General features: G+C 38.6%; 1 protein-coding gene across 1 annotated transcript in view; it reads right to left on the bottom strand.

The window, feature by feature from the left end:
* LOC111144035 (contactin 4) overlaps nt 1–15,721 on the bottom strand; it is a 704,266-nt gene that overhangs the window by 66,003 nt on the left and 622,542 nt on the right. The window contains exon 12 of the mRNA XM_022498106.1: nt 7,717–7,844. Within this exon, the coding sequence (XP_022353814.1) occupies nt 7,717–7,844 (128 nt within the window). The remainder of the gene's footprint in view (nt 1–7,716; nt 7,845–15,721) is intronic.

Raw genomic sequence — 15,721 nt, 5'->3', positions numbered from 1 at the left:
GTTTACATTTGCATTTCTCTGATTACTAGTGAAATTGAGATTTTTTTCGAAGTCTTGTTGGCCAACAGTGTGTCTTTTATACCAAAATCAAGTATGTGAAGCCTGCCTCAGTATAGATGTCTGCCTGTGAAAGGGCAGAGTTGGCACGGAAATTACTTCCTCTATCAAGGATGAAGAAATGATGGCAGGATGGAGTCAGAGTAGACGTCATGGTACGCAATCTTTTTTTTCTTTTCTTTTCTTTTCTTTAAGTTTTTGACATAATGTTCAGTGGCATTCTTCATAAACTTAAACCTTAACATTATAAAAGGTGAGAAGCTCTTTTACAAAAAGTATTGGACAAAAGGGGGAGTCATTCTATCCATGACTGATGTTGCTAAAGGCACACTATTTGCTAAGTCTATGTGACCCTCATTAGGGCTCAAAGGAATGTCAGGGGAAATAATTATGCTCTCTTTCATCAAGATCTTGGCTTCATGTCTTCATAGAAAGAGTTCCAGGTTATATTATGCTCTGTGAATACAGTAAGAACAAGAGATACACTTATCTAACATTTCTTTAGGGTTCTCCTTAGTTAACTGTTGCCAGCTCCATTGTGGCAGGTCTCAGACCTAACAGGATCTACTATTGAAATATTCTGGCCATTGTCCTTCTACCCAGGGACCTAACATAATTAGCATTTAGCACTTTTAACAACAAACTTTTCCTACTCTAGGTGCCTTGGGTCAGAATTTGCGTTAATCCTATTAGAAAGACCCTTAATTATTGCCTAGAAATAATTGGTTCCAGTGGAAGACACCTAATTAGGTTGAAATGTATTCTGTTATAAGGGCCCAATGTTAAAAGCCTTTGTTGTGGGTTAGCAGCCAAATGTCATTGCTGGTTACTGATTTCTGATTGATCCCCGGTCAAATATGGATAAAGCCTTGAATAATTTTACATAGAAGATATGGGCTGTTTTAAACTCATTTTCAAAAGAGGTTCCAATTGAAAAGACTCTACATTATTGTGTCGGTCATGCTATGCATGGATAGGTTGATATTCCTCAGGTCCTACAGTTAAAACAGAAGTATTTTATAGGGCACACTACAGATAATGCTGTAAAACTTGTTAGTCTTGGTGTTATATGTATGCATTCTCTTCTTCTAAATGTAAATAAACTCTTGATGGGATGGACAATGAGCATTCTGGCAATGAAGAGATCAATTAAATGCTGAGTAAAGTCACAGGAGCATCTTTACTTTGCAGGAATGGAGAATGAGAATACAAAAGAATTTCTTGTTATAAATATATAAGGTCTTAGTTAAATGCTACTGAGAATCTTTTTTTTCTACCAAGATAGTTAAAGTACAATGTTTTTCTTATTATAAAAGTAATTTTGTGTACCGAATAGACAAAATTTAATCTTTTTATTTGCTTTTTAATTTTTTTAAAATTATTTTATTTATTTTATTGATTTATTATGAAATCTTCTAAAACCCCAATGAAAACAGGGTAACATGTGCACCTAGGACAACTTAAAAAGAAAAAAAAAAAAAACAGTGAAAGAACAACCTGCAATCAGAGAGATGTGTAAACTAAATGTGAAACAGTTCAACTGATTTAGGCTGGTGACAGTGAAAAGTTCAGGAAGAGATAAATATCTTGATAAACTCCAGTTGACACGTTTTGTGCTTTAGGAGTCTCCCTGGCCTAATAGTTGGTTCCAGCAGTGTGAGGCGTCCTCATTCCTACAGAAGCGGACTGAAAACGCTGTTCTAGTGTCTGCCAAGTATTTTTTCTCCTTTCCCCCAATCAATGATCTGACTGCCTCATAGGTCAACCCTTTTGATACCAGGGTGAGGTTAAGGTCTTGTGAAAGACATATCCCCACCAATTTCAGCTTGTAATCAGACTCAAGGAGATGTCGAAATTCCCTGTTCTGTATAACCTGGCTAAGCTACACCTTGGATCACATTTTGGAGATCTGTCTGGGAAAGGAAAAAGGTCAAAAAAGAGAGGATCAGTAAGTTTTTGTTCTTGTTTTTGCTTCTCTGGAAAGGACTAAATAACAAATATTTTAGGTTTTGCTGGTCAAGAAGCAACACTGAGGATATTACGTAGGTTGTTGCATGTTTGATGGTCTTTGTCATGATTATTTGATTCCGCTATTGGGTAAAAACAACCACAGTCACCAGGTAAACAAATGACATGGCTGTGTTCCACCGAGACCTTGTTTATGCACCCTTAAATATAAATATCATAACATTTTCACATGTCTGAAATTATTATTATTCTTTTTGTTTTTCATCCAGTTAAACATGTAGAAACCATTCTTAGCTCCTGGGCTATAAAAAATTAGGGGGTTAGTTGGCTTTGGCCCATGGGCCATAGTTGGCCAACTCCCAAAAATATAATGTATATCAGGATCAAGTAGGGTGTTTATTAAAAATATTTATTTTGGGGCGCCTGGGTGGCTCAGTGGGTTAAGCCGCTGCCTTCGGCTCAGGTCATGATCTCGGGGTCCTGGGATCGAGTCCGGCATCGGGCTCTCTACTCGGCAGGGAGCTTGCTTCCCTCTCTCTCTCTGCCTGCCTCTCTGCCTACTTGTGATCTCTGTCTGTCAAATAAATAAATAAAATCTTAAAAAAAAATATTTATTTTGGGAGGTGCCTGGGTGGCACAACTGGTTAAGTGTCTGACTCTTGATATCAGTTCAGGTCATGATCTCCAGGGTTGTGAGATCAGGCCCCGTGTGGGGCTCCTGGCGGTCCATGCTGGGTGTGGAGTCTGCTTGGGATTCTCTCCCTCTGCCCCTCCCCCCACATGTACACTCTCTCTCTCTCTCTCTCTCTCTCTGGAATAAATAAATAAATCTTTAAAAACTGTTTATTTTTCAGGGCTTATCCTTAAAGATTTAGATTAGGCTAGGGCACTGGAAATCTGTATTTCTGTTAAGCATTCTATTGAACTTTCACTTGCTATGTGTCATGTACAAAGTTCTCTGATGTAGGGCAGGGTTTCTCACTGTATCGTCTGGAATCACCAGCCACAGACTTACCCAAGGTCATTTTGGTTGTGATTCAACAAGACAACTATGACGATAACATCCATAGCTTAAAGCTCTGCATTTCATTTTCAGCCCTGGAGGGGATCAACAGAAGCTAGGGTTGCTATTACCATAGTTATTTTGCTGAACTACATTTAAGACAAATACTCCAAGTTGCTCTTTCTTGGGCGTACTACTTTAAAATAGCTGTCATATGAAACCTGTACAGCAAGGACGCTATGTCACGCAAAATGGCATGCCTTTTACCCTGCTATAGAGATAAAAATGAATTGGTAAGTACAATATTGCATGTAGATGCAGCCTGCCCTCCATATAGTTCTTAATGATGTCGACAATTGCTAAAGCTCATCTTCGTTGAATGGTCAAATATTATGCTTTCTGGTAGGATTCAGGGGTCTGACATGAGAACTGTACTTGCTTCAAATCAAACAGCACACCAAATCCCAAATATACTATACCTAGTTTATAAAATCAGTGAAATTTAGAAATTCAGATGACGGGATGGTAATCAAGAGCCCCCTGGGCACCTGTCAGAATTCTGCAGTTTGGAATCCTGCTCATGCATAATCGGAATATTTATCCATTTTATGGTTGCCTGACAGATTTATTTTAAACCTCCTGTACCTGCTGTAGTAGATTTATCCCTTCCTTCTCCTCCCCCATACTTACTGACCCTGTGTTTGACACTATCTTTGGCCTGCCTTCAAAACATGGTGGTGGGGTGAGGAGGAAGAGCATTGGATTTTAGAAGCGTTGTTAATGACAGAATGATTATAAAAACGTTAGAAAAGACGTGTTCTGATGTCTGACCTTCACGGTGTTTTAATCCTATGTATGAGGAGATCAAAATGAATACAAGCACATTTTAAGGTTAGAGAACACCTTCTCTGATAAATTAGTCCCTTTGTAGATCTCAAAATTGAATTAAAATACAGTGCTCAGTCATATTTCAGGCTAAACTGTTACATTTACATTAAAGGTCCAGGGCTGAAGCATTACAATGTGCGATTCAGTACTTGGCACAGTTCACGTGGAGTTCAGAATGGTTTTCTCTGCCTTTATCGTGCTTTATGGGGCAGATTTCTAAATTGCATTTCTCAGTTTATGTTAATGTCCTTCACAGAGACCTGGTGGTCTGGATGCCCTGTGCACACACGTGTTCTTCCCATTAATGTTAATGGGACTCAGAACCAAGCAACGGCAGATAAACGTTCTCTCCAATACCTTCTGACCTTCCCGGAAGTAACAGGATTGCTAACTTCTGTGAACAAATGGATCAGATAAAACAACATATTTCTTCCCCCCACCCCCATCTCACCTATAAGAATAATATAAGAATCAGAGAACCTCTGCACAAAACCTGACTGCAATATAATACCATCAGGCAAGCCCAGAAAGAGCACTACTTCTAAATAAATGAACTCCTCCCAGCAGGAACCATTGTACTACGACCTCGGGGCTCCTGCCTACAGGTCTCTGCCTTCTTTCTCTTCCTGCCCTGGTCTTTTTCTTTCCCCATCTATTAGGAAATTTCAGTTTTGAAGTATTCCATGTGTCTCAGCAGAACAGGTAGTCACCCATATTCTGATCCTGTCATATGTCCTTCTAAGTCCTGTCCATAAGTATGCTAAAACTCTCCTGAAAAATGCCATTACATCATGTTTCCCAATCTTCATATCCCATCTTTATGATTTTGCATATCCTTGTATAATAATACATACTTAATATTTTTCTTTATATTGACTCATTTCTTAAATATATACATATTTTTAAAGATTTTATTTATTTGACAGACAGAGATTACAAGTAGGCAGAGAAGCAGTCAGAGAGGAGGAAGCAGGCTCCCTGCTGAGCAGAGAGTTCAATGTGGGGCTTGATCCCAGGACCCTGGGATCATGACCTGAGCCGAAGGCAGAGGCTTTAACCCACTGAGCCACCCAGGCACCCCTTAAATATATTTTAAAAGATTTTTTTAATCATTGCCATGAATGGAAAACTAGACTTTTCCTAATACACATTGTAAGAAGCAAATAAATTACTAAAATTGAAAAGAAAACAGTAAAACAATAGTAAAACTATGTCTTATACTATACTCGGATAATCACCATTTACATTTCACTAGAAATCTAGAAATAAAGTATTTTAATTTCTTAAAATAGTTAAAAGTCCCTACCTCAGCAACATTTATATTCACCTAAAACATGGGGTGACCACTGCATATTTCATTATTGATGTATGGCAAGTTTTGCGCCATCATTCAGTACAAGACAAGCAGCAGAGACTCATCTGGATAGTTGGTCCCCAGGCTGCCCATATTGCTGGGATATGAACTCTGATGGGAATCAGAGGATATTCCTTTCTGTCCACTATCTTTTCAAAGAATGAATTGATTGATTGATTGATTGAGGGAGAGAGAGAGAGAGAGCGCATGCACAAAGTGGGGGGTGGGGGGGTGGACAGAGAGGAGAGAGAGAACTCCAAGCAGGCTCCATGCTCAGCTCAGCACAGAGCACTCAGCTTAGTGCAGAGTCCTACATGGGTCTTGATCCCACATCCCTAAGATCATGACCTGAGCTGAAATCAAGAGTTAGCTGCTTAACCGACCGAGCTACCTAGGAGCTCCCTCTGTCCTCCATCTTGAGAACTAAGGAAATCCTTACGAGAAGGAGGCTGATCAAACACAGGATGTAACTTGTAACTACATGCAAAAATACCTCACTGTCCGCAATACGGAACAGCAAAAAATGGTTTTTAGGCTTAGGTGTTTATAATCTTTCACACTCTTGGGCTTTTATTTTTTTTTCGTGGCAGGCTCACTTCTTTTCGCTACTCTAATAGGTCGGCGATGGTAACTTCATAAATGTTCATTTCAGTAAGATTTAGAATATATGTTTAGCCATTTTATTAAAATACAAACAACTACAACAAAAAAACTACTACTATTTCCTAAGTGCCAGGCACTATGTTAAGCACTTATGGTGGATTAGCACAGTCCTCAAAACACCCCCAAACAGTTGGCATACTATTATCCCCACACGGGTAAATTGTCTAGTCCAAGGTCACAGAGCTAGTAAGTGACAGAAATGAGATTCAAGCCGGATCTTTCTGCCTCACGCTCAGTCTCTTGATCAGCACCTAAGATTGCTGCCTAGTGTTCTCTTTTATCTCCATAACTAGCAAATAATCTATAATTCGGTACCAGCTTTGCCATTAACCAACTGTGAAACCTTGGGATTCCTCCTGATCCTAGCTGATCACTGTTTCCTTTTGCAGCCGAGAAAGCCACACATTAGCAAAGAACTCTAGCTGAAATTTTGATTTACAAATACTATTGAACTTCTTTTTCCCTCTGCACTGTGAGATAGAGTGAACACATAGTCCTATGCCCATGGTATTGCTCTGACTGATTCATTAACTGACTGAGGTAGTGGAGTGAATCTAAATACAAATTTACTTCTAACTCTTGGCCTTCCAGTTTTCTTACATGCATAGATGTTGTTTATAATAAAAAGTCTTATCCAAATGATAGTATTTTTCCACCTTCCAATGACCCCATAATATGCAATGAGGTAATTTTTAGCTTCTTCTTTAAAATAAAATTGGGATAGATAAAATAGATATTTTTGTTTTTCTTAGGTTTTCTTATTTCAGAGGGAGAGCTACAAATAAATGGGCAAGAAGGAAATAATATGATGTGGTCATCTATATCGGTTATAGAAAAATATCTATTTTGTATAAATCTATTATAAAAAGAACAGCTGAATTAACCAGATTTCCTGGTACAGTAAACAGAACCAACCAAGCAGAATGCACAATCAGGATTCCTGGGTTAACATCTGTCTTCTACTACTGGTGACCTTGAGAATGTCACCAACCTGAGTCTTATCTTCCTCAGTCAGATCACTCATTGCCAAGATCCCTTCAACTCAAAAACTCTACAACTCCTCAAGACAGAAAGTAATAGAAATGCAAATAAAATGTAAATTAAAATCTCATCCCTTGCATTTTAGTGCTCTCAGCCCATCCCATCAACCTGGTGTTAGAACAGACTCATATCATGTGCTGTGCTAAGAGCAATAAAGGAATTTCTGTCATATAGTATAAAGCACCCAGACTAAGGTATGTGGAAAATTTTATTTCCTTAAGACAGAGAGGGTTGGCAGGGTGACTAACGAAAAGCACAGAGATGATCAAATCCCTTTACTGGTGTAATAATCCATACCCATCTCTCTGAATAACCAGGGCAGCTCTTTTAAAAATAGCCAATGTCATCGTTTAAACAATGTTTGCTAAAAATAGTATTCAAGTCATGGGTTTTTAATTTGTTAGCACAGTGTTCCTAGACATGAATTTCAAATCTACAGAGACTTGAAAGAAATTTAATTAAAGGATTGAAGATAACATTAGTTACAACAGTATAATAGATACAATGGCTGTAATTCTCAAAATTGTATTGGATGATTCTGAAATAAGATAGCCTTTCAATCATGTTCGTTACCAACAGTTCTCTAAGAATCCTTAATCATGTCATGTTCGGCATGATGTATTAATTTAGCAACACAGTGATATCTGTACCTATTAATATGAAGGATGCGACTTCTATAGATCGCATTACTAGAAAGGAGGGCAGGTATACCAATGTACGTGTGCTCTGCGTTAGTCATTACCTTTTACTACTAGGTTTCCAGTGCTGCTAGCAGTTCCAAAATGGTTAGTGGCTATACAGGTGTAACTTCCAGCATCTGATTTCGTCACATTGACAATTTTGAGGCTTCCATCTTCAGAAATGGTAATTCTGAAATTAAAACAAATAAACCAAAACGGTAGGTTTATCTCATATGACTAACTGAAAATGATGTCTGTCATTCCGTCATCTTTTAAACTATAAATCACGGCTAGATCGCTTGACAGTCTCATCTTTGTTCAGGGTGTTTGTCTACATACTCATAAATATAATTAAGACACATGACATATTTAGGACTTTCAACACTTTTCTTACTAAAGTGGTCTCAACATTCTGTTGGCATAAATTTTGGAAATACTAGATAGGTTGTAACCATTCTCTGTCTTTGGTGGTTCCCACCACATTATGCATAGAGAAGGCTCATTGTTGATCACCATTAGTCTTAACACTGCTGAGGTATAAGAAAAAAAAAATCTCTTGATTGGAGCCTGCTTCTCCCTCTGCCTGCTGCTCCCCTTGCTTGTGCTCTCCTTCTCCCTCCACCATCTCTGTCAAATAAATAAATAAATAAATAATCTTTAAAAAAAGTTTTCTTCTAAATGGTGGCTTAAATTAAATGAGTTATTAACTATATTTATTTCTGACATATATCATACATTTTTAATGAGATGCGAGAAGTGAATTTAAAAAAAAAAAATCCCACAACATGGTATGAGTTTGGCAGAACAGCAAAGGTGGATGGCGCATCTTAGGGTCCATAATTAGGAACAAATCTCTACTACCTGGGATGGAAACACTTGTACTGATAGGCACAAAACTGGAACAGGGAGGATTCTAGAGAACCCTATCTTCAACATGACCTAAGACATAGCAGTACAGAGTTGAGTAGTTCATGCAGCCTGGCTGGGACACCAGCTAGAGAAATAAAAAAATGGACACAGATGGCTCATTTAAGATTACTGTCTACCGAACCTCTACTATATCCTTCAAATTTACCTACTTCTTTCTATCTCTTCTGCTCCCCTGTTCTCACCTGGCCTATCACCAGCCTCTTAAATGATATGCCTATTTTTACTCTCGTGCCTCAAATACATTCTTTGGTCAGTGGTCAGATGATCTTTTTAAAAGCTAGATCAGATTACATCACTGCTCAGTCTTAAAGATCCTTCTTTGCACCCCACTGCCATCAGTAAATTCTGTTCTAGAACCTACAAGGCCTGATGGATCTGGCCTTTGCCTTTCTCTTGCCTATTTATTTCATTCTCTTCTTTTTACCTTTCAATGAACTATAATTACACAGGCCTTCTGCAAGTCCCTGCAGTGTCTGGAACCCTTTCCCACCTCAGGGCCTTTCTATCTGTTCTTCTGCCTGCCACGGTATCAGGACCTAGCTACCACTTTCTCACCCTCTCAGCACCTTACCTTGGAGGTGGCGCTTTTCTTATGGCTCATATTTCTAAAGTGGATATTTTAATTTGTTATTCTCTTTTCTGGCAGCCACTTTGCTTTTTTCCTATCAAACACAACCTAGAAGTTTTGTTTACTTGTTAGCTGTCTTACTTGCCACGTGGCATATGAGCTTTTCGGAGGCCACAGACCATGTTTTTTGTTTTTGTTTTTTTTTAAGATTTTTTTTTTTATTTATTTGACAGATCACAAGTAGGCAGAGAGGCAGGCAGAGAGAGACAGGAGGAGGAGGCAGGCTCCCTGCTGAGCAGAGAGCCTGATGCGGGACTCGATCCCAGGACCCTGAGATCATGACCTGAGCCAAAGGCAGAGGCTTTAACCCACTGAGCCACCCAGGCGCCCCCACAGACCATGTTTATCTTATGACTTAATCTCCAGGAACTAGTACCTAGGATGACACGTAGCAGAGTGGACAAGTAAATAAATAAATATCCTAAGAGAAAAATCAATAATATGTTACAGGAATTCAGAATGGCTAAGCCACTGAGCACTAGTGAATTCAGAATGGCTAAGCCACTGAGCACTAGTGATAGCCTTAAGAGTCTTTGATAAATATTTGAAACAAGTGGTCTCTGTGGTCACAGCTTCACTTAATAGATTTTTTGACTAATCATTTTAAAACCACAGGTGAAGATTTAAATATACCGGTTTGCAAATGCTGTATACACTTTTCACGAAGGCTCTTTGGGATGGCGAAGCTACGGATTTCCTGATGATTCATTCCAGGTTCTTTGACTCAGGCTGATGAGAAGGTGTGAAGTTATAAGAACTCTACAAAGGATATTGGAATCAGAAGGATGGGTATTCAGATTCCAGTTCTGCCAGCTCCAACCGTGTGATCAGAGGCAGTTGGCTTAACTTTCCAAGTTTCAGTTTCCTCATTTATAAAACAGAGCTAACAATCCCAATTGGGTACTTTGTTAGGAAGAATTAGGTAAGATAATGTCAGTGAGATTTCTAGCACAATTCCTGGTATTTATTAGGTAGTAGTTTTGGTGTTGTGATTATGTCATCTTTTAAAACTGTGTCCTCTTATTTAGTTATTTGTGCATATGGGAAAAATTGGACAACATTCTCTGAACATAATTTCCCTTAATATAGTAATTAAATTAGCCCACTTTTTGCACTCCAACTATTACATTTGACAATCTGAAGTCAATACACGAATTAACCTAGTCCTCCCAAATCAGTATATAAGATGCAGACAAGGAGGTCCTTTGTTCATTCACACCATAATACACACATAACAGTTGCTCAGTAAAGACCATATGATACCCTATTAGCCCAAGAGCAGATGTACTGATAAAAATTGTGTGGTGATTAAATCCTAATTCTCTCAATAATTACAAAAATAACTTCAGAGGAGTTAATCATATTCCTATTTATAAAATAATTCTCTGGCAATTGTAAAATGCTGGCATATGAGAACTCAATAAGGAAGATAACATTTCTTTTTTATATATGGAGTTGTTTTCCGTGAGGTAACATAGATTTGAGGCATATTAAACACTGAGAGGTGAGCTGAGTCTTTCAAAGCACAAAGGCCTATTAATAGTTTGTACCATTAAAGTGGTACTGTAATTTCCAACACTTAAAGCCATTGACTGTATCATACTGTTTAATGACAACAGGGTATGAATAAGGAAACAAGTAAAGGATTTGTCATTGGATGACCTGGTATTAGCCTTGACTCTGATACTTGCTAAGTGTATGACCTGCCCTATTTACTTATGCCCTAAGGCAGGGCTTCTCAGCCTTGGCACTACTGACATTTTGGACCATAGAATTCTTTGTCCTCTGAGAACATTTAGCAGCATCTCTGTCCCCAGTGGACTGGACTCCATTCGCTCCGCCTTTCTTCCCAAGCTGTGGCAATCAAAGATATCTCCAAATATGGCCAAATGTTCCCTGGGGGCAAAAATCATCCCCAGCAGAGAGCTACTGGTCAAGGGCAGTTTTTATTCTTTTAATCTCGGTGGTTACCATCATGATTATCTTCCGCAATGAGATAAGATATTTGAAATGTTCTCTTAATTGTAAAGTGGTGTTTAAATATTTTTTCTCACTTCCTACTGTCATTCCCACCCCTGCATCCTTAATGATGGTGTATACATTGCACAAAAGACACCCGGCATATTGTTGCTATCCAGCTGTGAGACCCAGCTAGCTCTGCACAATCTCTCTCAAGGCTCTCTTTGCCTCTTACCCACAAAGCTTCCTTATCCAATCTCCTTTAAGCTTTGTGAAATGACAAGGTAATTTTACAAATTGCTGTACTACTGATTTTTAAGATTTCAGTGCCTGACTTTGGTTAAGTGTTTTAATCTCCCCACCCCCCTTTTTTTTTTAAAGCAAAGAGATAAGAGCTAGGCCTCCAAGGCTTGAATTCTAGACACTGGAAAAGATGAGTGAGGAAGATGATCTGTAGAAGGGGTCATTTTTGGTAGCGGTCATTAAATTGCATTATATTGCTCTGTTTATTTTTCCTAGGTATAACCCAAATGTGAGTATAACATGGAATTTTATAAAATTCAACCAGTTTCTTATCCAAGCAGTATAACATACTGATTAAGAACATAAACTCTGGGGGTGCCTGGGTGGCTCAGTTGGTTGGGTGTCCAACTCTTGGTTTCAGCTCAGGTCATCATCTCAGGATTATGAAATAGAGCTCCTTGTTGGACTCCACACCGGGTGTGGAGTCTGCTTAAGACTCTCCCTCTCTGGGACACCTGGGTGGCTCAGTTCGTTAAGCCACTGCCTTTGGCTCAGGTCGTGATCCCCGGGTCCTGGGATAGAGTCCCACATCCGGCTCCTTGATCGGCGGGGAGCCTACTTCGCTCTCTGCCTCTGCCTGCCGCTCTGTCTGTTTGTGCTCTCTCTCTCTGACAAATAAATAAAATCTTAAAAAGAAAAAAAGAAAGACTCCCTCTCTGTCACTCCCTCCCCCTGCTCTCGTGCTGTCTTTCTGAAAAAAATAAATGAATCTTAAGAAAAAAAACCCCATAAACTCTAAAACTATACTATCCAGGCGCAAATCAACTCGTGCCACTTATGAGCTGTATGATTAACATCTTTGTAAATTTCCTTACTTGAGATAATGGAATAATAAAAGTAACTCTACCTCACAAGGTGTTGTAAAGGCGTGCACTGCTGAGACCAGTGTCTCGCACATGAAATGCAGGATGTAAGTGCATTAGCGAAATAATTCTATTAACTGAAGTTCTGTACCTTCCTAAATCTATTATTTCAGATATTAATAAAGGATTCTGTTAAGGTTAAGACTACTACCAAGTAGTTTTATATTCTGAAATCCTGTGACATATTATTATGCTTAATGAAGCATATGGGTAACATCAAGTAGTTACAGAGGGGGATGAAAAATTGGACTTACTCATAGATATCTACTAAATACCTCCTGTCCACTAGGCCTATATAAATCAGGAGGATCTTAGATAACTGCATACCTAGAAGTGATGTCAGTGTGTTATATACCATAATGCATACATTTCTACAAATGCATACTTGAAGGGACTTAGTTTTGCCAGTGGGGAGTCTGCTTCACAGAATAAAGAAAGGCAAGGTCCAAGACCTGGCCTATCAGGAGATCTTATTTCCCTGTCTGCAGTGATTGGTTTAAGGACAGACATGCTACCAAAACCAGGAGCTATTTGAGGAAACAGTCTCTTTCTATTTATTACTACATTTAGAGATGGAAATCTAGAACTGTTAGCAGTCATCTTACCTGTCATAGAAAGCATGCCTTAAAGAAACCAACCAAAGATAGGCAGAGCCCAAGAGACAGAGAGAGAGGAGAGAACGTAAGAGCTCTTTGAGACCCTGTTTCTGTCCACAGCTAAGCCAACAGCTTCCTTCGCATGCTTCAGTTACATAATGCAGTCATTTAAGACATGAGAAATTTGGTTTTAATCCCTTGTAATTGGAAGAGCCCAGTATCTAGGGAAACTGGTGAACTTGTTCAGGAGATAGGGGTAGTGAAAGCGGAGAGGAGAGATGAGTTCTTCAGATCATTCTTTGAGGGCTACCTCTACAGAACTTGTTGCTAAAAGACTGATTAACTCAACTACGGAGGAATATGGGTTTCTGAGTCTGAAAAAATTGACCTGATTTTCCTTTATACACAGCTGTGCCATATACCTTTGACTGTTTATTTCTACAGAAAAAGGGCTAAGTTACAGTCACTTGCTGCTTTGAATTTATGGGATTTTTATAATTGGGAAATTAGTATAAAATTAGCATTTAACCTTGGAGGGCTAATTTCCACTAACTCAAGAAACTTTTGAAACATAACTCAACACAAAATATTTAGATACTTGCTTCCTTTCAGTTGGAGTCTATCCCAACTTAGAAAAAGTTTTTCAACTAATACTTCTACATTCATTTTTTTCCCTGTGAATACAGTTCTTGAATTCAGTTCAAGGATAGTTGTATTTTCACGTTGTTTTCTTGGTGAGACTTCAAAGTTTCCATTTCATTTTAGTTTTCCCATTTCAGACTACTGGCTGACCTGTAGCTTTTAGATTGATATTGAACTTTGAGCTCCTTCTAATACTCATGAATAGTGATCAAGTTAGATAAAAGGAATTGAAAATGTAAATCTGTTCCTGGCTTAGAACAGGTTAGCCCTGACGTACCTGTAGGCTCTTTTTAAATCATTGGTAGTATCAGAGAAAAGTCAAAAATGATAAAGCAGCAAGTAGTAAAAATAAAGGTGTGACATAGGACTTAATTTTCCCTACATGAAAAAAAGGTCATCTAATTCACAACATAGTAAATTGTCCATTGCATAGAGAACCGTTGTTCCTCCACTTCATTTAAAGATTTCAGATCCATAGAGGATAGGAACCTATCTGGAATTATGAGATAAATTGAATCTTTCTTTCTTAATATGAGGCTCTGGGTTATAGCCATTGAAGAGCTGACCTTGTTAGTCCTATTAATCAAAACCAGTCTGGGGACACTGGACCTTTTAAAATGCTGATCTTTCCTTTTTGGGGCTTTCGTAACAGATGACAGAAGCTGTCAAGTCCACAATATTCTATCACCCTAAAGAGAAGGGTTATCCCCAAATGACGACCTATGATTCTGTGAGCAGTTCTGCGCGGAAGCCCAACTACTGGTGAGAAACGTAGTGCATCCTCACTTGTCTGGAAATGCTTTCCTTATACTTAAAACTCCTGAAAGTACATCTCTCTCCTTCTGCAAAGGTGGGTATTATGGATTAAAAACTTTGAACAAACAAATAATGGAAGTTTCAAACCGTTAACTTTTAAATCATCTTTAATAGTGTTAGATTAGGTAAATATAAATCATTTAAAATCTTGTATAATTAAAAAAAAATCTCAAGGGGTCAGAACAGACTTCTTTCTCTTATACATGATGAGTACCAGAAAACATATTTGCCATTTAAATAACTATTTTTAAAGATTTTATTTATTTGTCAGAGCACAAGCAGGGGGGAGGGGCAGACAGAGGAAGAAGCAGGCTCCCCGATGAGCAGGGACCCTCCCCCCACAATGTGGGACTCAATCCCAAGGACCCCAGGATCATGACCTGAGCTGAAGGCAGAGGCTTAACCTGCTGAGTCACCCAGGCATCCCATGTTTGCCATTTAAAAGCCTAACATAAAAGCATAGACTTACTGATTACAAAAGAAGTTAACACTCCTGGAGGGCTAAAATATATTATAAAATTTCAGACATGGTTAATAAGAGTACTGTTACTTCTCACCTCAAGCAAACTGGCAGTGTGATAGAGATGTCACAGGACTCCAGACCCCAGGGGCCACCAGCAAGGTACTAGAATCAGGGCAATGAAGTTAGACATCCCTAAACCAGGGGTCCCTCTACCTTATGAGCCAGTACAGGGCTAGGAACATATGGTTTGGTAAGTAGTTCTTTATGGAGGCTAAACTGTTTGTGAGAGAGGCAGTGTCTTTACTTGTCCTTCAGAAAACAGCAATACAACACTGTTTTAGAATGTAACACCCATGAAAGAGTCGAAACTTTGAAGGAGTGAAGTAGTAGCAATGAAGAGACAGAGATAAAGATTTGTATATTCAACCTATAAACTGGAGAATTAGCCTGTGACCAACAGAGGTGAAGACTTTTGGACTTGGTAGAGTTATTCCTGGCTTTGTGCCAAGTGAAAACTAAGAAAAGCCTAGAAGATGAACTGGCATTGGTGTGCTCTAGATAATAGCAAAAAACCCCTAAAAACCAAAAACAAGAACAAAACACAAAAAAAACCCAAAAAACTTCACTCTTAATGAAAAAAACAAAAACAAAACCAAAAACAAAATAACAACAATAACAACAACAACAACAAAAACCAAACTACTTGTTTTGGTTTGAATTAGGCTACCTATTTTAATAAAATTCAAAGGCATTTTCGCTTTGTGTAATTGTTAATTTTATGTGTCAGCTTGACTGGGCTAAAGGATGATCAAATAGATGGTAAAGCATTATTTCTCTGAGCCTTGAAGGTGTTGCTGAAAGACCTTA

The sequence above is a fragment of the Enhydra lutris genome, unplaced genomic scaffold (assembly GCF_002288905.1).
Source record: "Enhydra lutris kenyoni isolate GAN:26980312 unplaced genomic scaffold, ASM228890v2 scaffoldscaffold10, whole genome shotgun sequence".
In the NCBI taxonomy this organism is placed as follows: Eukaryota; Metazoa; Chordata; class Mammalia; order Carnivora; family Mustelidae; genus Enhydra; species Enhydra lutris.
The sequence above is the reverse complement of the archived record's forward strand: the minus strand, read 5'-3'. Positions and strand labels throughout refer to the sequence as shown.